Source organism: Vipera ursinii (genome assembly GCF_947247035.1).
Source record: "Vipera ursinii genome assembly, chromosome: 1".
Lineage (NCBI taxonomy): Eukaryota > Metazoa > Chordata > Lepidosauria > Squamata > Viperidae > Vipera > Vipera ursinii.
The window spans coordinates 68,741,828-68,769,092 of NC_139512.1; the positions used below are offsets into that span (position 1 = coordinate 68,741,828).

General features: G+C 38.1%; 1 protein-coding gene across 3 annotated transcripts; it reads left to right on the forward strand.

Annotated features, from left to right (window-relative positions):
• Positions 1–503: 503 nt before the first annotated feature.
• On the forward strand, positions 504–27,128 carry TMEM62 (transmembrane protein 62). 3 transcript variants are annotated; one of them, XM_083350577.1, is made up of 14 exons: positions 504–809; positions 1,424–1,535; positions 3,209–3,346; positions 3,829–3,874; positions 4,593–4,734; positions 5,957–6,081; positions 6,797–6,919; positions 7,556–7,711; positions 10,857–11,016; positions 12,890–13,003; positions 14,351–14,435; positions 16,614–16,718; positions 21,875–21,993; positions 25,096–27,128. In XM_083350577.1, exons 1-14 carry the CDS (start codon positions 621–623, stop codon positions 25,420–25,422), a joined length of 1,941 nt encoding a protein of 646 aa, XP_083206703.1. In that variant the 5' UTR covers positions 504–620; the 3' UTR covers positions 25,423–27,128. The 3 variants fall into 3 exon arrangements, with proteins under 3 accessions (XP_083206703.1, XP_083206704.1, XP_083206705.1); XM_083350578.1 differs by lacking the exon at positions 21,875–21,993; XM_083350579.1 differs by lacking the exons at positions 504–809; positions 1,424–1,535 and adding an exon at positions 1,590–1,911.
• Positions 27,129–27,265: the final 137 nt, after the last annotated feature.

A 27,265-nucleotide genomic window follows, 5' to 3' on the forward strand; every position in this document is an offset into this window, starting at 1 on the left:
AACGACTTGCACGCATGTGCGGGGGAACTTTTACCTTTTACCTTTTTACAAACCACAATACTTAAGTTCACATAATAATCATGTCCCCTACCCTGCAGAAGTGCCTTATGGCAGATAAGGTTTAAATCCAAGCAATATTTTGTTCTTTCTCCCCAAATGAATGAATAACCCAACACAACGTTTAATATTTCCCAGTTAGAAGAAACTACCCAATCAGTCAGTCTGCGTGCACGCTCTCTTCAATGTTTTCCAGTCAATTCAGGCAATTGCCATTTTCTGGTCAAAATCTCACGCCAAAGGTGAGGAACAACTTTTCGCAAGAGAACCACCTAAATCCGCTAACTATTTCTTGCTGGGATCAGCCTGGGATTCCCAGGCCATCTTAATCCAGCCACCTGCGCTAGCAAATCATCCATTCTTGCCATCCCGCTGCGGGACGGGGTGGGGGGTGGGGAACGTGGCGGAGAGATTTTCCGTCCTCCAATAGAGACCCGAGAGGGGCGGGCTAATACAAGCTGAGTGGCGTAGGACCCCGCAGAGCCGGCAGCCGGGGGCGGAAGTGGGTGGCTGTGGCCCGTTGCCGGTTGAAGACCGGGACGTTGATTCACCCCCGGCAGTGGATGCGGAAGAGCCCGAGGAAAATGCTGCGATTGGTGGCTGGGCTGATGGCGGTGGCGGTGGTGACGGTGACAGTGTTGATGGATCGATACAGTTTTGCGGGGCCACAGCAACCCCGGCTCCCAGCTCGCTCCTTCGCTTCCGAGCCGGCGCCCGGGGCGGAAGCCAACAACCTTTTCTGGGTGGTTCAGGCAAGTGGCGGCGGATGGCGCGGGGTGCAAGCTGCCGGCGCTGGTTTCTTCTCTTCAATTGCTCAGACCCGTTAGAAGATGCTGCATTGGCTCACTCAAATTACGTTCGGGTTTCAGGAGACCGGTTTTTTTCTCCCCCCAGATTCAGAAGGGTAGAGGAAAAAATAGTAAAAGGCGAGACTAATCGGAGCCACTATTGAGTGATGAAAGAGGAGGAAATGATTAGTTCCAATCAATAAAGAGGAAGTCACTTTTCCAACTTGCTGGATTGGGATGACTTGAATCAGCTGTTCACGAACCATAGTCGGATAGAAAAGTTCATTATACTGTTGTATCTTTTTGGGGTGGGCGGGGGGGGGAGAAACCCTGTAAAATGAGTTGCTGATCTGTTCTGCTGTACACTACATGAATTTTAAAGGTGTGTTTCATTGTATGCTTGGGAAACTCTGAGTCATCTAAAATGGCTAGTGGTGAAATTAAACTATTATTGTTTGGAATCAAGATTTTTTTCAGTTAACACTTTTTTGTAGATCTTTCTGGTACACAACTGTTTTTGTAAAGAGTTACTAGATGTCTCCTTTCTTATTTTTTTTAACAGCCTGTTATTATTGTAGGTAACAGATCTGCATATCAGTAAGTTTGTGAGTCCCAGTCGAACTTCTGATTTTGAGAAGTTCTGTAAGGAAACAATTCCCATAATTCAACCTGCTCTTACTTTAGTGACAGGTGAGGATTTTTTTTGTTTCATTTTTTTATATATTACACCCTAACCTCTTTGAGGCATATGCTGCAGTGCTGGTTACTTCTTTGGTAGGACTGCCTTTAAAATTTAAAAAAAACACACAAGCTAGGCCACTGAAAGGTTATTACATAAGTTCTAAGCATTAGAGGGATCCCCAAAAACTTGAAATACCAGAAACAGTTCCTGTTTTCCACTTTCTGCCACTTTTGCAACTGCATATTTACTTTCTCTTGCAGACAAAAGTATTCAGTTTATTTATCTAGACTTATTCCTCTGATAACAATCCGCTAACATTGACTAATTTCAAAAAAGTTAAACTGGGCTGTTAGACCATCTTAGTTTTGGATGGCAAACCACAAGGTAAGTCCATGGCTATAAGTCAGATTGGGTAATTGAAGTAGTATCCCCCAAAACTATATTAACATGTCAGCCCATCATATGATTTTGTGCCTAAATATTTGTTTGAGAGCTCTGTTAAGACCCCACATCCTCTGAGTGGCACAAAATGAACTTTTTCAATCATAATATGTCCACAAAATATCTTGTCTGGAGTGGAAAGACTGGCTTGCATATTTAAGAGATTAACCTTGGACTTATTTGTCCAAGATGTTTATCTACTGATTGTTTGGCATTCTGTTTATCATTTGTTATACACTTAAATGCATGTATACATACAGACAAGTTGAATAACTAGTTGGCATTAATATTAATCTGAGATCTTTCAAGAAACACCTCATCGATATTATTATTTTTTTGCTGACCTTAGAAACAGAGTTAATCTAGTTAAGATTAGTGGACTGTTAGTATGCTAATATGGATATATATAAATACTACATGCAGCTGGTTAAGAAAAAAAGTTGGCTAGTTGAGGGTCACTAGCACTTGTTGATGATCTTGCAGTTTATTAGATGATAGTCTTTTTTATAGTGTGGAAAGTCTATGAATATATTTCAAGCCACTTCTAAAGTATCTTTGGCAGTAGCTGGTAGGCTATCTAGGTTTGGATGAAGGGTCAGATCACCCCACTGCATGCTTCTTTACAGTGCTGTATGGCATGGTGCCTCACTCCTATATGGCTAATAGAATTTAAAATTAAAGGACTTTATTCAGAGTCAGTTTGGGATAGGAGCTGATGAACAAGCTAAACTGTCTGCTTTGCCTTGTTCTTCAGAAATCTTGTTCTGAACCAGATTCTCTGGTTCAGACAATTTCTTAATGAAAGCCTATGTATGATTTATTATGTTTACTGAGAGGAAGAGCCAGGTCGTCTGATTAAAGCAAAATTTTGCAAATTCTGATATGCTGTACAGCAGGAATAAACCATTTTCCCAAGAGGTGACAGAAGAAACTGGGACTGTTATATAGGGGTGCCACCGCTGCCCTCACTTCCCCTGCCACCTCTATGGGCCAGATATGGCCTGCGGGTCGTAAAATGCCCAGGTCTGCTGTAGAATATAAACCCTATATAAAACTGTGTAGAGTGCAAATACTGACATTTTCTGTAAATTCAAAGGAAACATACAGTCATAATAATGTGGTTATATGCTGCAGTCGGTGTCAGACCTGATTTCTAAATAGCTTGTCACTGGCATTTGGTTTATTCTGCATTCTTCTGTTGTTCGTTGGGTTCTGGAGCTATTCTTTATTCATTAAATAGGTGACTTGACTGATGCCAAAACAAAGGATGGATTTGGGTCTGATCAGTTTGAGGTGGAGTGGCAAACTTACCAGACAATCCTAAAAAGATCTAAGGTCATGGAAAAAACAAAATGGATAGATATAAAAGGAAATCATGGTAAGACAGAGAGAAGACTTTAGGCACGTAATTCTAATTTTATGTTGATCATTAGGAAATGCTAGACTGTCATAACCCCTCATTTAATCTTGTTTAATTTTTTGATATTGCATAAATTATATGATATGATATTAATAAATTATTTAAATCATTTATATACCATAACATTTTAAAAAATGGAATTACTATGAAAAGTATAAATATATACTTAAAGTAAGAGAATATTGTTTATATGTTTAGCTTTTCTTGTAATTTTTATTTTGGCCATTCTGTTGTAAATTTCCTTAAATAATATAATTTTAGCTTCGCCAAAAAGCCTGTTAGCATTTGGTTTATGCAAAAAATCTTGTTTTACTCCCTAGCCATCCTGCTTCTCTTTCAAGTTCATAATTTGCAATGATGTTTTTTTAAACTTAAGACTACTTTTTTATTCCTAGCTTTATCATGAAATTAGATCAAAATGTTTATTATTTTCATTGCAGATACATTCAACATTCCTAGTCTGGAGAATGTTCGTAATTACTACAGGTATGTTAGCATGTGATGATGGTTTCAGCAGTCCAGAAAAATATACAGTGAAAAAAAATCAATTTTTTTTATGGTTTCAGCAGTCCAGAAAAATATACAGCGAACAGAAATTTCTATTTAAACAAGATACATGTACCGAAAAGTTGACTCTAAACACATTTTATCAATTATTTTAAGATCAGTTATAGGGTTTCCCCTTCTATTCAATTGTGTCCAATTATGAAAGACTGCCTGGACAAGTCCCTTTTTTTCCAGAAGTGGTTTGCCATTGCATGCTTCCTAAGGGCTGAGAGTGATTAGCCCAAGATCACCCAGCTGGCTTTGTGTCCAGGACAGGACTAGAATCCAAGTGTTCTAGCCTAATGCCTTACCCATATACTAATCTGGCTCTCCAATTATAGGTAACCAAGACTTTATCTTACTGATTCTATGTTGCGCTTTTCTCCTTTCTGTACTATTTGGTAGCTGCATTTTTTCCTTAGCCTTCTGAAGGAAGGAGTGAGGAAATTGTAAGTTTTGAAATTTAAGTCACATCATCATCATCATCATTACTACTACTACTAGTAGTAGTAGTAGTACTATTATTATTTGGCTAACTAAGAATGGTGGTGAACTGAGCCCAAATGCATCTCTGTTAACATCTCTGTTATCCTTACAAGCTTCTCAGGTAATATATTTCTCCTGATTAGATTTTTCTTAAAGTCCTTTTCTTTGGCAGGAAATATTCTGCGTGGCAGAAAGATGGCTCCTTTCATTACGTTCATAGAACACCTTTTGGAAAATATTCTTTCACTTGTGTGGATGCAAGTCTTGATCCAGGTCCCAAGAGACCCTACAATTTCTATGGGATGTTAAACGCGGTAATGTTAAAAAAATCAATGTTTTATCAAATCAAAAAATCAGAAAAAATTGAGGCCAGTTGTGTGTCTTCCATATGTTAACTATAATGTCTGAATGAAATGTTCCAAGTACAGGTAGTCCTCTGCTTACAATAATTCGTTTAGGGATGTTCAAAGTAATAACAGTGAAAAAAATGGACTTATGACAGTTTTTCACACGATCATTATAGCATTCCCATGGTCACATGATCAAAATTCAGATGCTTGGCAACTGGTTCATATTTATGACATTGCAGTGTCCCAGGGTCATGTGATCATTTATTGATAAGCAAAATCAATGGGAAAGCCAGATTCACGTAACAACCATGTTACTAGCTGAACAACTGCAGTGATTCACTTAATAATTGGCAAGAAAGACCATAAGATAGGGTAAAACTCACTTGACAACTATCTCGCTTAGCAACAGAAATTTTGGGCTCAATTGTGGTCGTAAGTCAAGGACTACCTGTATTCACATATATTTGTCAGTATTTCTTCCTACTTTCAGTCTTTGAGATAATGTAATATTTTATCAGTGATGTTGGTATACTTCACATCTCTGAAGAGTAAGCATTTTCAGAGAGATAGTGAATTTAGTCTCCTGTGGCATGAGTTTCATTTGCAGTCACCAAATCTTTTCATGAGATTTAGTTTCCTATGGAACAAAGGATCAATGGAGATTTAAGTAGTTTTGCAATAATATATATCTCTAGCAAAACACCCATTCCTTGTTATGCTTTCCTTGCACATAAACCTCCATTGCATTCATTAGCTGCAAAGGGGAAAAATGCCCCTCTATCCCTTCTTTGGGTCACAGAGCAATCTTCAAGAATAGATAGGTTCTATAGGAAGGCCATCATCTAATTATCTACTAAATATTTCCTCAAGGGAATCTGTCAGTGATAATCATAAAAAGAGTATTAAGACAATCTGTTGAGATTGTTTTTCTTAAATATTCTACTGTTGTCTCATGATCATGTTGTTGTCAGTGTGATATAGAATATATTATTTTATTAGATTTGTGTGCTTCCCACTTCATCTAGAGGTGATTCTGAGTGGCTTACAAATATTAAACTTTATTCATAACTAGGACTTTAAAGATGTTCATAGCTTCCAGTACTAATATTGTGTTTAAAAATTGCATGTATGTGTTGACTGTTGGCGGTCAATTTACTATTAAAACTTTTGCACCTTTTCATTTCAGAATAAAATGGCGGAGTTGTCTGCACTGATCTCAGAAAGTCACGATAGTAACCATACCATTTTGTTTGGTCATTACCCTACCTCATCAATCATCTCTGTATCTCCAGGAATACGAACAGCCATGCGGTATTATTTAAAAAATTTTTTTGAAATATATCAGTTGTTTATCTTCTGCTTTTTAAAATAAATCATTCATTTTGTATTAATAAATAACAAGAAATAATTATTGTTAAAATTACATTGTTAATTGGTCAGAAGCTCATATTTTTAAAAATAATAGTTCTTCATGTTGCAATGCCCTTTCCTAAGTAGATCCCCTTTCCCAGGACACGCATGCTCCTGTAATGGAGAAGTCAAAACCACAGTCTCCTGCTCATTTTACAGAGACTTATTCACCGGGTTACAAGGCAGTACAGACCAAGTTGTCATCTCTGTACTATCCTTTGACATCATCTTCATAATTTATAATATCACCAAGTTCTGAGCAATAATGTGCAAAAAATGCCCAGTATTGACTGCTAGATGAAGTCAGACAAGCTTGATGTAGTTTAATTCTATATTGAGGGTATTTGTCTGTTCTCAGTTTTACAGCATTTCTTGGCACTATTTTTTATTTTCAGCTGTTTAGATAGCATAGTATGAATTTTGGATCCATCTCTAGCTTTGAGTTCCCCTCTTTTAATTCAGTAATCCTAGTATTTTTAATAATTAGACATAGTTTGTTTTTTTTAAAATTATAGTTGCTAAGCTCATGGTTTCTTTTCTTAGACTGTATAATGGCAAAAGTTCAGAGTAATGATATTGTATGCTATACATTAATGATATATTTTGCTTTGATTAGCTTTGCCTTAGTTTATTTGTGTGGGCATTTCCATACATTGGGTGGTCTGATGCCTGTTCTTCATACTCGTCATCCTGATGGAACTTTAGAACTGGAGTTGGGAGACTGGAAGGATAATAGGAAGTAAGTAAATGTCCAACGCAAAGGCAATCTTTATTTTTTTTTCTATTTTCTATCATTTCTTAGTGTCTGGAAGCTGTATAGGTCTGGATGGGGTATATTTCAATTACTTTTAAAGCCCTATATTGCATAAGTCGAGTATCTGAGGAGCCATCTCACTCCAAAGGGACTAACACACATTCGTGCCAGCAAAAGAGGTCTGCTACAGATCGCATCTGCTAAGGAAGTCCAGTGGGAAGGTCAAATACAAGAGCCTTTTTCACTGTGATCCATTCCGTACCACCAAAAGGAAAAACATTCCAATCTTTTTGGCCTTCCAGAAGGGTGTTAAAACATGACTTTGCTAGCTAGTTTGGGGCCACGAAGGGGCTGCTCACCACTGGAGATGGCTGACAGGGTAAGGTGAACTTATCCTGTCTCTTGGTTCCTGGGTTTTTTGTTTTGTTTTTTGCATAATTTGAAATTTTTTATTGCTTTTCTATTTATCTTTTTGTGATCTATAAGTGGCCCAGAATCACCTTATTAGGGAGATGGGTGGCATATACAATTAATAACATAAATAAATATCTGAACAATGGGCTTTTATTCTTTAAGATGTTCCTTGTTAATTAAAATATTATTTTAATTATTGCATATCAGGTATCGGATTCTTGCTTTTGATCACGATCTCTTCAGTTTTGCTGACCTGAAATTTGAAGAATGGCCTGTAGTTCTTATCACCAATCCTAAATCATACCTTTATAGTAGCTATGCTCATGAACCGCTACAGAGAATTCTTCATTCTACCCATATTAGGTAACTTACGTGTTTTGAAACATATGGAAGTTTCATAGAAATATTAGCAACGATGTGGGGGCTAACCTGCCGGTCAAGTTAATCACTCTTGCAGTTGCTTGCACCATCTTTGCTGCAAAGTCTAAATTTTTCAGCCAACTTTCTCATTGCTTGTTTATTGTTCTTTTTTTTTAAAAAAATGTAAAAAATAGAAAAAGCATAGTGGCTCAATTAGGTCATATCGTGGAGGATGGTGGGGGGAGAAGGAATAGTTAAATCCTTTACTTCCACAATTAATTCCTTGAATACTGTGAATGGTGAAAAGGACTGTAACAACAGAGATGTTTCTTCTGAAGCAGCTCTGCTTTGTCAATGCTCTAGGAACCCTTTCTTCTGGCAAAATAATGGTAGTTGCTTTGTCCAGCAACAAAATATCTAATTTCAGATAACATACTAAGACCATACTAATATCAAGCTAGCCAATATTAAACAATTATTACAAACTATCGTTCCCCTGTTTTGCCTTAACTGCATTTTGACCCATAGCCTGAGTTGAAATGACACACAAAGTCAAATACAAGATTGCTTAACACAGTATAAGCATGGGCAGTAACTAGGTTTATGCAAGCTTCTGAGCCCTGATTTGTTTTTCCATGTTTCATTGAATAAAAGCATAATGAGCTGGGTTCACACAGTGTTTTAGGTAAAAAAATAAATCCAAAAAAGAATACTTGTGGTCACTTTGTCCTCTCTCTTTTGCACAAAACACACTGCAAAGAAGAGAATTACTTGCATAACTTGAATTAGCATTTGTAGTTAACGACATAGTTAGATTCCATTGGTGCTTACTTTGACTGCAGAGGTTTGAATTGTAAAAGAAGCTTTAGCCAAAAATTCATTTAACTGGAAGGTAACAATCTTACAAAGAAGTACTACCATTTGTATTGTTTATTCAGAGAGGAATACCATAGAAGTATGGTTCTTTTTGGCTTCCGGTTCCTGTTTTCCAACGGAGCAGTCGGAAGATTTGGAATGCCAAACCCTTCAGCTGAAATTTCTTTTTGTTGGGGACCCTAAGGGGCCAGAACCCACCCTGAAGGGGTGGAATGAAGGAAGGAAATCCCAGGGACTTAGGAGAGACAGCAGTCTCCCCAAACGGTCCAGGAGAAGCCTCCCAGAAACTAACAGAAGAAAAAGCTGGCTAACTCCATGTCCAGTCACAGCTGAAAACAACGGAAGTCATAAGCTTTTAAACTAAGCGGATTTTAAACAGCATGCTTGAATCTGGGTAAGAATATTGATTTTCTCTATCCTACCTATTTTTCTGAAGAAGAAAGTCCCAAAAATAAGAGATCTCTGGGGGGGGGGGAAAGGAGGGGGATTTTACTCCCTCCTTTTGGTTACCGGAAGCGGTGAAACTTACCCTTTAGAGAGAGAAAAAAAGACTAGAAAGACCTGAAAAATGAGCAAACGCTGACACCTACTGGTGGGTGAGGATTTTTTTCTCTGACCCTCAAAGTTCTTAAAAATGCAGCTGTGTAAACAAAGTGAGAGTAACAAATCTGAAGCAATGAATACTTTACAAAAGGAAACATGATAAGCAGCAACAATTTCAAAGGACAATGATTTTAAACCACAAAGAAATACAGAACAACCTTGAGAGTATGAATCAACTTATCTCCAACTTAATTTCATTCCAAGAAATTTCCCAGGAAAATACAGTAGAGATGACTGAACATAATTCTGAGGATAGAGACTTAAAGATGGAACCGTATAAAATAAAAAATCATGATTTAATTCAAATGGGAAATATTTCAACACGTCCAAGCAACTTTGAAGATAAGGAAAAGAATGAGAAAAAATATTTTGCAGGGAAATGAATGATGCAGCAAAACATACTGATTAAGAAAGGCAATGGCCAGAGGAAAAAAGATTAAAATGGAAATCAAGAAAATAGATGATGGGACTTATCAGAGAGAATACTTAAAAAAGAAACATTTGTTTGAATATGGCTAAAAATGAAAAAACTTTGGAATATATTACTCTTAGAGGGATGAATTTTTTTAATAATACAATTTTTTTCTTTTTCCTTTCTGTAAAAAGAAGTTGAAATAATTTGAAACAAACATTTTAGTTATTTAAATGTGACGATAAGAAAAGCATAAAAATGTATTTTGAATGAGAGTTAAAGATTAGATGATTAGATCTACTGAATGGAATGCTTAAAGTTTAAATAGATTAAATACATTCTCAGCTATGGTCAAAAAGAATAAATTGAGGGTATAAATATATATTAAATTAGGATGGATACATATCTTCAGTCGTATGTTATTTTTTGTATCTCAGTGCTTTTGGCTTTTTTCTTTTTTCTGTCTTTTTTCCTTTTTTGTCTCTTTTCCTTTCTCTTTCTACTTTTTTACTTATTGATTAAGAAATATAAAAGTATGAGAGGGCTTATATGGAAAAAATAGAATTAAATCCACCAATGTAAATGTAGTTACTTGTTGAGAAAACTGCCACTAGTAAGAATATTTAGAATTTGGGGGGAGAAATAAGCTGAAATAAGCACGGTAACAGGATTTACGATAAGGCAACTAAAATGACAAATAGGATTATTGGAAAAACTATATACTTAATTGTTGTTTATCAAAATAATGAGAATTGTTTTAATCTAATGTTTTGCAAAGAAAGATACTTTGGGGAAAGGGGAAATCAACTGAAATTAACATATGGAATATAGATTATAGAAATCAATTGTTAAAGATTGTCTTATAAATGTTACCCAGACAACATACTATTTACAAATTACTGAATGATCTGTTAAAAAATACCAATAAAATATATACAAAAAGTATGGTTCTTTTTATACTATATAATAATGTCTCAAACAATAATAAAATATGAAATTATTTTATCACCCCATTCATCTGCTAGAATGTGTAGATTATAGTAGTGAGCAAAGGCTGAAGTTATGTTCCCCTGCATTTTTCTTTTACTATGCTGCTGTAACAAACCACTTTTATTTTACATTGCTTTTCCAAACAACCATTCTACCAATTCTATATGTTTTTCTCCTATAGTGTTACAGTACATGTAAACATATTGGCTTTTAATTTAAGCATATCTGTGATATCATTAATAAGTCCCACTATATTCTTGTACTTAGAATTTTGGCCTTCTCTCCTTCTCCTATCAAGTTTGTCAAGATCATGATTGATGACATTTATCTTGGAGATGCTATTCAGGTGTCTGGACCTCTCTATGTCTTGAAATGGTCCCCCCAAAATTACAGTCAAGGATTTCATCAGATAGCTGTGACCGTCAAGGTGAGTTCTCTGCTACTGTTCATCATACTATCATATATTTACTGAAAAATGCATTTGGCAGAATTTCTGCTTATCCATGATTATTCAGTAGGTAACCTTGGGGATATTACTGCCTTCCAGCCTCTCTAAGCAGGAGCAGTATGCACAGCATAAGGATAGGTATGTTTCAACAACATGGTATCTGTAGACACCAATATATCCACAGGTGCCTCTAAACACCCATCAGGCTCCATAGCCAACTTCATTTTTTTAAAAAATTATTTTAATATGAAAAATTAAAAGGGAATCTAGCATGCTGCAGAGCACCCACCTCAAGTATAATACTTCATTTCTGAAATAAAAACATCCCCAATATATTGCAGATTTTTCTCAGAAGTCTGTGTATTGCACAAAAGGAGGAAGGAGAAGGAAATTCATGTAGGAAGATGACGGTAGCCTCTCACTAGCAATAGCACTTAGACTTATATAACACTTCATAGTGCTTTACAGCCACTCAGCCATTTACAGAGTCAGCATATTGCCCCCAACAATCTGGATCCTCATTTTACTGACCTCAGAAGGATGGATACCTGAGTTAACCTTGAGCCAGTCAGGATTGAACTTCAGGCAGTGGGCAGAGTTAGCCAACAATAACTGCATTCTCAAAGAAAGAATTGAGGCCTTTGAACTCTGGTGCTGGAGAAGACTCCTGCGAGTCCCTTGGACTGCAAGGCGATCAAACCGGTCAGTCCTAGAGGAGATCAACCCTGACTGCTCTTTAGAAGGCCAGATCCTGAAGTTGAAACTCAAATACTTTGGCCACCTAATGAGAAGGAAGGACTCACTGGAGAAGAGCCTAATGCTGGGAAAGATTGAGGGCAATAGAAGAAGGGGACGACAGAGAATGAGGTGGCTGGATGGAGTCACTGAAGCAGTAGGCGTGAGCTTAAATGGACTCCAGAAGATGGTAGAGGACAGGAAGGCCTGGAGGAACGTTGTCCATAGGGTCACGATGGGTCGGACACGACTTCACAACTAACAACTACAACAACTGCATTCTAACCACTGTGCCACCACGGCTCCTTCTGGTAAATGGATATTTTCTGACTGGGCAAGCCCACGTTAGCAGGCATTTTATGACAATGTGCTTTCAAATGATTCTACTACCCCAAACAGTTGGGGAAGCTGCCATTCTGGAAAAGAATGAGAAAGAAAATCTAAATGACTGGCTTTGTCTCAATTACTTGGCAGCAGAGTTAAACAGTGAAACAAAGAATGGGTCAGCCATTCAACCATATGACCAAAATTAAATGGTGTACAGTAAGGACTGCTAGAAAGTATTTAAGCAGCAAATAATGAAGAGCCTTAAATATACAAGTCTGCCGTTAGAATATACCATAGTTGTTAAACTGGACATTTTATTCATAGTTATTAGTTGCTTCCCTATTCTACCATATTGTACCATAGAACAGAAGTGCCCAAATTGAATGGAGGCATGTAGAAATTTGGGGAGGAGTGTTACTAGGATAGTAGGGAATTTTTAGAAAAAATGTAGTGTAGAAAATCCAGTCTTTTTCAAAGGAAGTAAGGTAGGCAGATTATTGGAAGAGAGGGAGGTGCTGAAAAGATTGGCAGGCGTGTCGTAGGAACATCAGGGACTGTATGAGCTTATGGGAATACGAGAAGGCACTGCTAGAATTGGGGCTCAGTGGGTTAATGGTTTGATCTATAGGAAGGTTAGGACTGGAAAGCCGATTTGTGCAACATGGCAGATTGATTTAACAGAAATCTTCCCTTTGGTGGGGAGCCGGAGGTGGGGGGGGGGTCTAAAAAAATAAAAAATGGAGCATAATACTGAAAAGTTTAGTAATCCTTGTTTTGGTCCTGTTTTTAGGATGCCAGTGGCAGAAGTGCCACTCAGCTTCACACATTTGCTATGCAGGAAAATCTTTCTCTTAAATTTGGTCTTTTGGCATCTTGGCTTCTTCTTACTAATCATTATATATGGGTAAGTATTCTTTCAGATAAGGAGATGAACAATAGATGAATGGATAGACGGATGGATGGATATATGGAGATAGATACAAGTAGTCATTGACTTACAACCATTTGTTTGCTGACTTTCGAAAGTTACCACAGCATTGAAAAAAGTGACTTAACAACTGATCCTCAACCTTACAATTGTTGAAGCATCCAATGGTCATGTAGTCAAAATCCAGGCCCTTGGCAAACTGCATGCACTTATGTTGGTTGCAGCCTTCTGGAGTCACGTGATTTTTCCAGTCTTCCCAACCAGCTTCCTACAAGCAAAGTCAACGAGGCAAGCCAGATTTGCTTAATGACTGCATGATTCACTTAACGGTGACAGTGATTTGCTTAACAACTGTGACAAAACAGGTCATGAAATCGGGCACACTTAACCACCTTTCCTAGCAATAGAAATTTGAGTCCTAATGGTTGCCTTAAGTTGAGGACTACCTTATACAGACATTAATGAATTTTTGAGTTGCAAATTTCTGCTGATACAAACTGACCTGTCTGTACCCGGAAGCCGGGAAAAGATGGGCAGGTTTGCTTGTATTGGCAAAATATATATGTGGTGCCCTCCCACACATTCCCCTTTTAAACAGTTCAAGGCGTGGCTTCTTTCTGCCTCCTTCCCAGGTGCCCCATTGCCTTCCTCTGTTTACTCCTGCTTGACTGTCTCCTGCGTCGGGCGTCCTTGAACAGGGCCAGCTGTGGGTCATCTTCACCCACACTGTCAGGATCACACAGCTGGGTCTGTGTCATAACCAGATGGGAGGGGCCTGGCTGAGGGCTCTGCAGAGCCTCAAGGCTATCCTCAGCAAGCTCTCCAACAACCCCCTCCTCCTCTGAATCGTCCGACCCAACTGCCGAACCCACAGGCTGACCCTGAATCACAACAAAAAGCCTGCCTTCTGTGGGATCATCAGTGGTCGAGTTTCGTTGTTTCTTGCAGAGATTTCATTACCCAACTAGGTAACACCATCGGTGCAAGTGAGTATGGGGCTTGCTCTCAGTTTACATACAATGGTCTGCCCTGCCGTTTTTGGCAATGGTTTTCTTGGTAGTTTCTTGATTAGGGTATTGTTTTCTGTTTATAGTATCTTGGTGTTGGCAGCTGGTGAAGTTGTACTCTGGTCTTTTTGTTTCCTTCCTAACTTTTTTTACTGTCTCTAGGAAATTCTTTGTGGTACAGGAGAGAAGTAGCTTCTGTTCACATAAAAAAACAAATAAATAAATATTTCTTAATAATAGAGGAAGTTAATAGTAGCTGACCTTTTTATTTTTCATTTTCAAAATATATCATACTGCTTTTGACTTTTTTTTTCAGGTACGCACACTCTTTGTGTTAATAGTTATATTTCAAGTTGTTTTGCTGATTATTTTCCGGTTTCGAGAAACACCTAAATTTAAAAGTAAGAACTATTATGCTGATACTTTTTTCCTTTAGTCCCCTCCCCATTTAATTTTTCTTCTTTCAAAACTAATGGAATGTTTAAAAAATTATGGGAAACGGTCTCAGTTCTCTCTTTATTGTCCAGAATAAGTCTCTGAAGACTGAACATAATTGATCTAAAGTTGCTATCATGGGAAAAACCAACAAAAGAAAGATTTAGCTCAATAACAGGTCAGATTCAACTGGCGGCTGCAGAGAAAAATATTAGAGAAAAAAATTCACAGTGCCTCCTACTCAGAGAGATAGTTGGGCAGTGACTGACATTATTTCAGTTTAAGTCTTGTCTGCCCCGGCTCCCCTGGTCGTTTCTCTCAGAGTAGAGAGTATGCAGCCTGCCCTACGCACAGGGCAACATGCACACACACATAGAAGAAGTCCTGGCAGAGAGCAGAGCATATTACTTTGTTATATAGAAGAAAACATAGACCCTTCTGTATTTGGCCACTGCTGATAAAGTATTCTAGAAGCCATGCTCAGTGTACTTATCCTACTATGTTTTTATATATGAATGGAATGCTTTAAACAACATTCCAAGTGAATTTCTATTTGAAACTCTCATGTGGTCTTAGCTATCATTGAGGGTCTTTTAATTTGCCTAGAGCCGATTATAATATCAGTTATTAAAAGGTAAAAGGTAAAGGTTCCCCCGCACATGCATGCTAGTCGTTTCCGACTCTAGGGGCCGGTGCTCATCTCCGTTTCAAAGCCGAAGAGCCAGCGCTTGTCCGAGGACGACTCCGTGGTCATGTGGCCGGCATGACTAGACGCCAAAGGTGCACGGAACGCTGTTACCTTCCCACCGTAGTGGTTCCTATTTTTCTACTTGCATTTTTACGTGCTTTCGAACTGCTAGGTTGGCAGAAGCTGGGACGAGTAACAGGCACTCACTCTGTTACGCGGCACTCGGGATTCGACCCGCCAAACTGCCGACCTTCTGATCGACAAGCTCAGCGTCCTAACCCACTGAGCCACCGCGTCCCTGTACCTTTATCAGTTATTAGATTACCTTTATTGTCATTTTTTACTGTGGGCACATTGGTACACATTAAAAATGAATTTTTGTTGCTTGCCCTCAAACGTGTACACAAACATAACACACATTTGAATATGCTACACACAACGTATGTATAAACCTACATCCTTACATATAAATAACGTATAAGTATTAATCACTCTCCATCTTGAGTACATAGTGGAAAGAGGCAGCTTTAGAGTTCACAAGGTTAATACTGTACAGAACAAATCTGTGACTGAATCTGGATGTTCTGCTTCGGATGTTGGCAGTAACATAGGTGTACGCAGTTGAAATGATACTGGGTTTTTTTTTTTTAAAAAAAATTGCCCCATGCCTATGTCAGTCCCCACATTGCCTCAAATATGGAAGATAAATATTGATTATAAGCTGTACTCAGCTAGCCACCTTTGTACTTCCAGTATTTTGCTTTTCCAAATTTGGGCAACATGATGGTGGGAGAAACATCAGCAGGTCAGTTGTAATTATTTCATAGCAACAATATTCTCTCGTACAGTTTGAGGTTTTCTAACAAGAATATTTTTTAGAAATATTCTAAAAACTTGGGTTGGACTAGCTTTTAATCACATAAAGTAGCTAATAGATTCCAGTATCAGAATAGAAGTACATTTTTAAACATTAGGATTTCTCTTATTTTTATTTGTGATAGGTTTTTGAGTCACATTTAAATATTTAAAAACCTAAGGGGTGGTTGGGTGGGTTGTATTGTACAGCTTGAATTGATTTGGACAAATATATTTAGGACATTTTATTTTATTATTACAGTTTGTTAGATTTCTCTATACCTTTCCTTGCAGGAGTTCAAAGCAATATATGTTGCACTTCTCTAATTTTTCCTCACAATAATAACCTGTCAGGTTAACTGAATTGAGAGTGATTGCTCCAAAAATCACTTGAATAAATTTTGTGGCTAAGAGTGGACTTGAACCAGATTGTCTCCAGTTGTAGTCCAATACTCTGCCTTCTCTAGAACAAGTGGAAGACTGGTTCTAATCCAGCTTCTCACTAGCTGTTGATGATGTATCACTTTCTAAAAATGTGACCTGGTATGTTTTCAGCAGTAGCGAGCAATAATTTTGACCTGAGATTGTGTTCCTGTTTCAGAACCTCCAGGGGTGGCAGTGCGAACCTTTTTTTCTCTTCATGTCCTCAGCAAAACAGATTTATTTTTCTACTCGTTTTTGGTGCTAAATCTATATACCATTCTAGGTAAGTGTGAAGAATGAGGAAAAGCAGTTTATTAATTTCTAAAGACTTTATGGCAAAACTTTTTAATAGGGTTCCAAATGAAAAAAATAATGAATTCTTACAAATGTAACCATTTGAATCATGTATTGGCATTATTTAGATTTTTAAAACCCAAACAGTTAATAGATTTTTTTAAAAAACAGGAAAATATCCTTCTGGTAGCTCCTGATGATTTTGTGGACACGTAATGTACAGTAGTGCTAGGCTTACAACCAGAATTGAGTCTAACATTTCTGTTGTTAAGCAAGACTGTGTTAAATGAATATTGTCCCGTTTTACCACCCTTGTTGCCACCAATTCTTAAGTGAATCACCGCAGCTGTTTAGTGAGTAACTCAGGTTGTTAAATGAATCTGGCTTCCCCATTGACTTTGCTTGTCAGAAGGTTGCAAAAGAGGATCACCCTGGGACACTGCAACAGTCAAAAATATGGGTCAGTTGTCAAGCATTTGAATTTTTGACCATTGGAAGGCCGCCATGGTCATAAGTGTGAAAAAATGGTTATAAGCAGGGCTTTTTTTGTCATAGAACGCTCAGAACGGAGTTCCGGCACCTTTTTTGGATGGAACCTTGTAGGGTAGGCAAGGCAGGTTGTATGACATATGTGAGTTCCGGCACCTTTTTCTTTTACAAAAAAAGCACTGGTTATAAGTCACTTTTTTTGATGCCGTTGTAATTTCAAACTGTCACAAAAAGAACCATTGTAAGTCGAGGACTACCTGTAGAGTATGTATAATAGATTGTTTTCCTGACTGCGGGATAGGAATAGTTAGCTCTTGCCCTTTTCCAGGATAGTTTTTCAGCTTCCCAGTCTAGCATATAGTCCTGTAATTTTCTGAAAGCCCTCCATTCAAGAACTAACTAGACTTGCTGTTATGCTTAACTGATACACATGAGACGATTTCTTAGGCACTACATACCAAGAAGGAAAAAAAATGGTGAGCTTTGTATGCCGTGGCTTACCAAGAACAATTCCTGGGCATTATTGAGAAACATACAGAGGTAGTCCTGTACTTACAACTATTAATTTAATGACCATCTGAAAATACAACAATGCTAAAAACTGATTTATGACTGGTCTTCACATATACAGCCAATTGCAGCTTCCCTGCAGTGACTTGATTTACTTAATGCCCATAGTGATCTGCTTAACAGCCATGACAACAAATTCATAAAATTGCACAGAATTCACTTAACAACCATATTGCTTAGTGACAGAAATTCTGGTTACAATTGTAGTCATAAATTGAGGATGACCTCTAGTCAGGCCTTGCATTGATTAAAAAAAGCAGCATCCCTGCTCAAAAGCAAGATGTTTCTGATACTTTTGCTCAAATCTTCACTCTATATTTTCCAATATTACTGTTTGCTGCTTATGATGCAGCTTGTAATGCATCTTTTTTTTATTGATTTAGCCACTGAGTCCATGACAGAAGTGATGGTCAAACCCACATTTCTCAATCACATCTACTTATTGGAACATAGCATCACTTTAAAAAATGCCTATTTTGAGAGTAAAAGTTATATTTTAAAGTATTTGTACTTTGATTTCTCTTAAAGTCAAAGAATAAGATACAAAAAAATTAGAATCCTTTATGTTTAATTTAAAAAAATCTTTTAAGTCACTAAATTCACACATTACAATAATCTATAATAATAATAATAATAATAATAATAATAATAATAATAATAATAATAATAATAATAATAAGTTGGAAGGGACCTTGGAGGTCATCTAGTCCAACCCCCTGCTAAGGCAGGAAACCCTATACCATTTCAGACAAATGGCTGTCCAGTCTCTTCTTAAAAACTTCCAGTGTTGGAGCCTTCACCACTTCTGGAGGCAGGTTGTTCCACTGGTTAGTTGTTCTAACTGTCAGGAAGTTTCTCTTTAGTTCTAGGTTGCTTCTCTCCTTGACTAGTTTCCATCCATTGCTTCTTGTCCTCCTTTCAGGTGCTTTGGAGAATAGCTTTGCTCCCTCTTCTTTGTGGCAGCCCCTGAGATATTGGAACACTGCTATCATGTCACCCCTCACCCTTCTCTTCATTAAACTACACATACCCAATTCCAGCAGCCATTCCCTATGTTTTAGCCTCCAGTCCTCCAATCATCTTTGTTGCTCTTCTCTGTACTCTTTCTAGAGTCTCGACATCTTTTTTACATCGTGGTGACCAAAACTGGATGCAGTATTCCAGGTGTGGCCTTACCAAGGCATTGTAAAGTGGTATTAGTACTTCACGTGATCTTGATTCTATCCCTCTGTTAATGCAGCCTAGCACTGTGTTGGCTTTTTTCACAGCTGCAGCACACTGCTGGCTCATATTTAAGTGATTGTCCACTAGGACTCTGAGATCTCTCTCACAGTTACTACTGTCGAGCAAGGTACCACCTATACTATACCTGTGCATTTGATTTTTCCTGCCTAAATGTAGAACCTTACTTTTTTCACAACTGAATTTCATTTTGTTAGATAGTGCCCAGTGTTCGAGTCTGTCCAGATCCTCCTGTATCTTAAGCCTATCTTCTGGAGTATTGGCTATTCCTGCCAGCTTGGTGTCATCTGCAAATTTGATGAGTTCTCCATCTATCCCCTCATCCAAATCGTTGATGAAGATGTTGAAGAGCACTGGGCCCAGAACAGAGACCTGGGGCACCCCACTACACACTTCCTTCCATGTAGATGCAGGTCCATTGAGGACCACACGCTGATTACGGCCTGTCAGCCATCTACAAATCCATCTGGTGGTGATGCTATCTAACCCACATTTTTCTATCTTATCAAGTAGTACAGACATGTCAAACACAAGGCCCGGGGGCCGGATCCGGCCCACGAAGTGGTTTCATGTGGCCCGCGAAGCCATCCTGGAAACAGTGAGGGAATGGCACCCACTGCCTTGGCCCTGGCCTAGAGACCCTCTTTCCACCAGAGACCCTCAGATCTGTCCCACTCCTGCCCAGGCCCCCATAGGCACCCTTGATGCGAACAATGTAGAGCTGGCCATGCCCACCCAGTAGGCCATACGCACTCTAGCCATGCCCACCCAGTAGCCCACACCCACCCTGGCCATACCCACCCAGCCCCCTGAGGGCAACCGCAATGCTGATGTGGCCCTCAATGAAATTGAGTTTGACACCCCTGAAGTAGTAGGTTGTGATCTACTTTATCAAATGCCTTACTGAAGTCCAAGTAAATTATATCTACAGCATTCCTCTGGTCCACTAGTTTTGTCACTTGGTCAAAGAATGCAATAAGGTTTGTCTGGCATGATCTGTTTTTGACAAACCCATGTTGGCTTTTAGTGATAACTTTGTTCGCGTCAAGGTGTTCACTGATCTGTTGTTTGATTATCTTTTCCAGAATCTTCCCAGGTATTGAGGTCAGGCTGATAGGTCTGTAGTTTCCTGGATCTATTTTTTTCCTTTTTTTGAATATGGGAACTACATCAGCTCTCTTCCAGTCCTCTGGTAGTTCCCCAGTGCTCCAAGATCTTTGAAAAATATAGTTCAGTGGTTCTGAGATCATGTCTGCCAGTTCCTTGAGAACCTTGGGGTGTAATCCATCTGGTCCTGGTGATTTGAACTCGTCTAGGCTGGACAGGTGCTCACTTACCATTTTCTTGCCTATCTTAACTTGCGTTTCTATTCTGTTTTTTATGGCACTGGTTTTGGTAGGTTGGACTGTTTTTTCCCTTTGTGTAAAGACAGATGCAAAAAACGAGTTAAATAGTTCTGCTTTCTCCCTGTTGCTTGTCACCTTCTTGCCATTTTCCCCCACTAATGGACCAATCATTTCCTTAACCTTTTTCTTGTTTTTTATATGTTGAAAGAAGCTTTTTTTGTTATTTTTTACTTTGGTCGCAAACCTTAGTTCATTTTGAGCCTTAGCTTCCCTCACTTCATCTTTGCAGGCACGGGCTGTTTGCTGATATTCTGCCTTAGTTATGTGCCCCTCTTTCCACTTCTTATATTTGTCCTTTTTATCTTTCAGTTTATCAGAGAGTTCTTTATGCAACCATGCTGGTTTCTTTTGAAAGCTGTTATTTTTCTTCTTTGTTGGTATTGTGCTAGACTGGGCCTTTATTATCTCACTTTTCAAAATTTCCCAAGCTTCTTGAGTTGTTTTCCCCTTTAGGATTCTCATCCATGGAATTCTTCCCAAGGTCTCTCTAAGTTTATTGAAATTAGCTCTTTTAAAGTCCAAGACTCTAGTTTGGCTGTATTCTATTGCTTGTGCTTCCATAATGTTGAATTCCAATATTGCATGATCACTTCCCCCCCCCAGGGTTCCTGTGGCTTTCACACTTTCTATCATTTCATCTCTGTTAGTGAGAATTAAATCCAATATGGCTAATCCCCTAGTCCCCTTCTCTACTTTTTGGGAGAGAAAGTTGTCTGCTAGGTTTGTCAGGAATCTGTTAGATCTTCCACTTGGTGCAGAATTTGTCTCTCAGTTGATATCAGGGTAATTAACGTCCCCCATTACTATTGTGATGCGCTTCCTACATACCTTAGTTAACTGACTAGCAAAAAGTTCATCTATTTCCTCTGCTTGGTTGGGCGGCCTATAGTATACACCTATGGCAATGTCATTTCCCCCCCTTTTATATTGACCCAAATACATTCAAGTTTACAGTTTTCATCATTGTTGTGCTCTATTTCTGTAGAGATAAAGTTATTTCTTATATAGAGAGCAACTCCACCTCCTCTTTTGTTTAGTCTATTTCTTTTAAATAATTTAAATCCCTCTAGCTGTGTGTTCCATTTGTGGGTTTCATCCCACCATGTTTCTGTAATGGCAACAATATCATATCCGCCCTCATTTACCTGAATTTCTAGTTCAATAATGTGGTTTGTTTGATTCTGATTTAACTTGCTGAACAAACCCTTCCCACTGGGGTTTAAAAACCATAGTTTATAGTATTGTGACCAAGGCATAGTTTGATATGTGAATTAATTAACTGAATAAATTATACTGATCCAATGGTATTATTTACAGGAGTTTGTTACATTCATGGATTTTTTTTGCCCTACTGATTATTAGCAAGGATTTCAAAATGGAAAAATATTTATTTAATGCTGTGGATGTGCTTAATATAATGCCATTTCCTCCCTATCAGGACCCTGGTTTATTGGTGAGCTTATAGAGGGTCATGTGGGCATCTGCTTCTCCTTTGGGTTAATTGTTAATGGCCATTTCTTTGAAGGCAGCTCAACCTTCCTTGTTGGAATTTTACAGGTAAGACTCTCAACATAAATTTTTGATACTGATGTTCTGTCTGGCCCTTTTTTAAATAATTAAATACGTTATAAGATTTAAAAAAACTTAAGAGACAGCATTGCTTGTTACTATCACTATAATAAGCTTCCAGGGGTACATTTAGTAAAATATCCAGAACAAATTTAAATTTCCATGTAATTGTTAATTCCATAGCATAATGTTGACAGTAGATATATATATTTGTTTATGTCTCCCTTCCTCTCCTGCCTTTTGATAATAAGATTCTCATGGCACTTATTTATTATAACAATTTATTTATTTACAACAAAATCGCACAAAAACCATAATGACAAACAAAAGAGCTGAGACCTATATTACAAATAATTGTAGCGTGACTGAAAAAAGCCAAGTAGTCTGACAATTCACTAATGAGTTAAAAAGAGGGAGCCAATAAACCTACCAAGGAAGGCCACTGCAGTAAGCCTTGCTACATCTGTCAGACCCTTTCCTGTGTCCCTGCTAACCCACTTGTGAATACAAATGACAGTCCTGTTTTAGTAAAGGCAGGGCAAGCGTAAGCCAAGTGCACTGCAGAGGAGGGGAAAGGCAGCTTTGTCAAGGGGGCAGGGTAAATGGGGAATGGCAGCCATTTGGGGCCCCACACCTCTCCAGGCTGTGCTTCTTGTAATCCTGAAAAAGGAAGCACTCTTTCAAATAATTTTGCCCTAGTAGTCCTTAATAGGATTTTAGAATCTCCTGTATTTTAAGACCTATCCACAGATCAGTCACTGAAGGTCATGTAAGACAATAAATAATGTAAAACAGGCCTGATTGTTGCAGCTTTACACAAGATGAAATTTTCAATATTTGTCAGAGCAGTTCCACAGAGAGCATTTTATGGACATCTACCTGAATAGGTAGATTTGCTTGAGGCCTGATCTGCTTTTTCCATTATCTCATTAATATGTAAATCTGTTGTTGCTCAGAAATTCTATTTTGAAATTGTGTTTCTATATATTAAGCCACCTTTCTGAATTTTCCCACTGGAGAAATCTTTTGTAATTGTAGTTTTTACTTGACTTGAAGACAGCCATAATCTCATTGCTTCAATTGTTTAATAGTTAATTGTAGGTCATTTTGAGAGATCCTTGGTGCTCTCTGGGCTTGGTTGTTTTCTTGCAGACATTTCATTACTCAAACAAACATCATAACAAGATGTTACCTAGTTTGGATAATGAAATGTCTACAAGAAAACAACCAAGCTCAGAAAGCACCAAGGACCCCTCACTTCAACCCTGAATTACAAATATTCTCCTTTATTAGTAGGTCATTTTGTTTACAAACTCATTGACTTTAAGATGTGAGGACTTCAACTCCCAGAATTGAAGTTCACAGCCTCACATAGCCAAGTTTGAAAAACACTGTAGTAGACTAGTTTCCTGCCTTGGGCCCATAGCACCCTCTATATATTTGTAGTGATCAATAGAACTTCCTGCTGAGAAATATGAATTAGTTTCTCATTCACAAGCATTTTTCTTTAATTCCCCATTTATTTATTTATTTTATTTATTAATTTAATTTGTATACCGCCCTTCTCCCGAAGGACTCAGGGCGGTGAACAGGGCAATACATAAAAACAAAATACAAAAATTAAAAATTATTAAAAGTAATTAAACAATGCCCATAATAAATTAATACAGATTAAAATTAATACAGATTAAAATTGGCGTCCATTTGACAATAAATTCATCAATTCTTTTTTAATATGGGATCAATGGTTTTGAGAGAGTGTTAATTACACAACTGTTCTCCCACTCAAGTGAGTAACATATTGTTTCTTAATAATGTGAGGGTGTAATTTTTTAAAATGTTGATGCTTTTCAGCTTATTGTAAAATTCTGAGGTTGTGTGTACAAAACTGAAAGATAAAATTTAGGTAGGGCAATGTTTTAAGTGTTCCAGGAAGAAAGTGGCCATTTTGAATTTTCACATGGATAGGAACAATTTCTGTCTGTTGTCACATTTGCTAGTTTTTTAGTTACCAGCTTAGTTACCAACTTAGTTATTATAGCTAGATGAAACCTAGCTATAAGAGGCTGAGATCTTGTCAGCCATGCAAGAAAGACCAGACGGAACATGGCCAGATGAGTTAATTCTACTTTATTGTAAAGTTACAGCCTGTCATTCCTACACACTGTTATGACCCGGGGTGGGGCACGTAAGCAACACCGGCAAATGCGAAGGCTTGAATCCCTTTTATTGAACCAACCTTCCCCAAAACCCTACAGTTCACTTTAAGCCCAAGAGCAAGGCTCTAACATGCACACATACCTCAAGCAATTCCTTGAAGCTAGCGGTTTGAGAGAGAAGGAAACACAGTTCTGAGAGCAAAACCAGTTCAGGAAACTTGGACATGAGCGTCTTCGTCGCGCAGAGTTTGCCATGGCTGCGGCCCAAACCGGAGCCGAGCTGGGTCATTGCAAACTCACACACGGCAAGGCTAGGCAAGGCAAAGCAAGGCAGAGCAAGGCAGCAAGTCGTCGGTAACAACAAGGCTTCTGGCAAATACAACACTCATTCCCAACAAAAGCCCCTCACCACAGCGTCTCCATAAATCCTATTCTCCAGTTAGGCCTTGTGAACAGGGGTGGGGTGCTCTCCTCCTGAGTAGTTGGGTCGCCCAGTGCTGACTCTGCCTCCTCTCCATTCTTCGCACTTGGGGATCGGGCGGGGGAGGTAGTTGCTTGTCTCCAGAGCTCCGTTGCTCCTCTGCTCCACTGCCTGCCCTTTCCACCTCTCCACTCGCTTGGTCATCCTGCATCCTCTCTTCCTCTCTAGTGACCCTTCCGAGGCCCAAGGGACCTGGGACTGCCTCGTCCTGCTCCTCTGGTCATTCCTCCTGGACCAGAGAGGCTGTGCCATCTTCCTCCATTGGCCCTGGCTTCATCTCCTCCTCCTCCTTGGAACCAGGCTCTGATGGAGCCATGACACACACCATTACAGATCTACTATATATGCATTTTATTTATGGCTTCCTGTGCCAAGTGTTTGGAATAATTCTGTATATTTCTATTTCTGCATTCTGAATGTGCTCTGAGAATGTTTGTTTTTGTTTGATAGGTGGTGTTTTTCAACCTACCATTGATGGCATACACATGTTGGTGCCTGTTGCTGCGTTGCCAAGGCCAGTCTTTTCGTTCTCATCTGTTTCTTATCAAACCATATTGGACTGTGCCCATCCATTTAATCATGTCACTTCTATTTTTCTGGCAAGTCTTTTCCTGTTACTTCTTACTGAAGACATACGGAACTCTTTCTTTTTTTCTCTCTCCATTGAGAACTTGGGTTGTTGTACTAAGCTTCTTCCTGATTTACAGAATCTGGGCAATGGAATCTATTGTGCTGAGACCCTTTATTGTAGATATGAAGAACTACCAAGCTTCCTAATGCTTCCTTTTTTCAGGAGCTTGAAGTATACATTCACTTAAATTGTTAAGTGGCAAAGCTGTGAACTAATTCTGGTTTGTATGTCTTACGTTATGGTTGCAAAGACAATTGATTATGAAGGTTCAGGATTGCCATGAAACCCCTTCTGTGCTGCTCTGTAATAAAACTTAGAAAAAAGTGACACTATTTGCCTCAGGAACCACTTTCTTATTATATTTATATTAATAGTCACTGGTTTTGACCACATACTGTTTTAATGGTAAACAAAATTTATGAATGAACTACGGTAATGTTTGGTAATTGTTTCTACTTGTGTGTGTTTACGAGATGATTTACCTAAACATGAGATATTTGCACTTTGCTGAACAGTAACTTACTCAGCCCTAACAGAAGGTCTGTCGACCACTTACACCCACTTTCCTTTTCAAAACCAGTCATTTCCCCAGCTTCAGACTCCATTTTTAAAAATATTTTTCAAACTATCTTGGGTTTTAACAAAACTTCTGTAGTCTGCCAAAATTCGTTTAGATGCACTGTATTGTAACAGATTTCATGACAAGAAAAAAGTGATATAATCGCTTAGGATAATATTATTTATAACTGAACAGAGTCCATAATTTCTGGGTTGTTAACATGATACCCAAATAATAGCCGGTTAAGATTCATAATCAGAGTTAATGAAAGGCATACGTTTGCTTCAGAAAGCTGTCTTCAGAGTATGCTGTGCAAATTTAGTCGTGTGGCTTATAAACTAAATTAAAATCAAAATCTTTTGGTTTAGTATATTGTGTGAACTTAATAAAGTGGTTTTTTTTTCAAATAAATAATGCTTAAACAACTCATACATGTAAAGGTATATGAAATCAGATGAAAATGTACTTTCTGCCTGCTTGCCTATGGAAGTGAGCTTTATTTCAAATTCTTGGTTTCCCCTGGTGATTTCAGGTAAGCAGGAATCCACTAAAATGCACATAATTTCTTTCAAAGCTCTCTGGATTATTGCTAGTATTAATGTTTTATGTGTATTATTTAACAGATCAATGTAGCCTATTAACAATCAGTTGCTGGGGAATATTGTTGATTTTTTGGGTTCATGATTATTATGCTGAATGAGATCACAATGAGATTGAAATATAAAATATTCTTCACTTTTGTCATGCAGGAACTGAGATAATCAGTAAAAAATAGAATGTGCCGCATTTTGTTAAAAATGAATGTGAAAAATACAACTAAGTGAATGCAGTATTTATATGAAAATGAGTCAATTGTAGAACTACACATATTAAATGAGCACCTATTGACAATGGCTAACCCTTGTAGAAGTCTTTCTCTAAATGTTCAATACAATTTATCCTATGCCAGAATCAGTAACTGACCTGATGTTTTTCAGTTTCCAGGAATCAGAGCTTATGATTAGGATGGGTATGGCTGATGGGTCAAGCCACAGCATGTTTATATGTTTACTGAAAATAATTCAAGAGATGTAGTTATAATACTCTATATATCTTGCACATGATATGGCTGGAACTATGTATGCGTATTGTACAGAAATATAACGGTCATGGTGTAAAAATATAAATATTGCCTTTGCTTCCTGCCCCCTTGTTTATTTAATAGCATGTACGGGCTGGGTCTGCATATACATTGCACTTTTATTTCTTTTTTTCCCAATATTTGTCTCTGTTATAATAAAATGCTTTTGTGTACTATTTATTCAATCTTGTATTTGCTAACACTTTTCTGTCTTATCTGAAAATGTTAACATGTTGCTTGACACATACAATCATTCTCATGTCTGCTTAAAAGTAATTTGTGCAGAATTCACTAGGAGTTGATTCAGATA

What these genes read in the sequence shown, in the direction of transcription:
- TMEM62 (XM_083350577.1), top strand. Translation starts at nt 621, where the DNA reads ATGCGGAAGAGCCCGAGGAAAATGCTGCGATTGGTGGCTGGGCTGATG. An exon ending in TGCTCTTACTTTAGTGACAG is followed by an intron (nt 1,536 to 3,208) that starts GTGAGGATTTTT and finishes TTCATTAAATAG; the next exon opens with GTGACTTGACTGATGCCAAA. An exon ending in GACTGGAAGGATAATAGGAA is followed by an intron (nt 6,920 to 7,555) that starts GTAAGTAAATGT and finishes ATTGCATATCAG; the next exon opens with GTATCGGATTCTTGCTTTTG.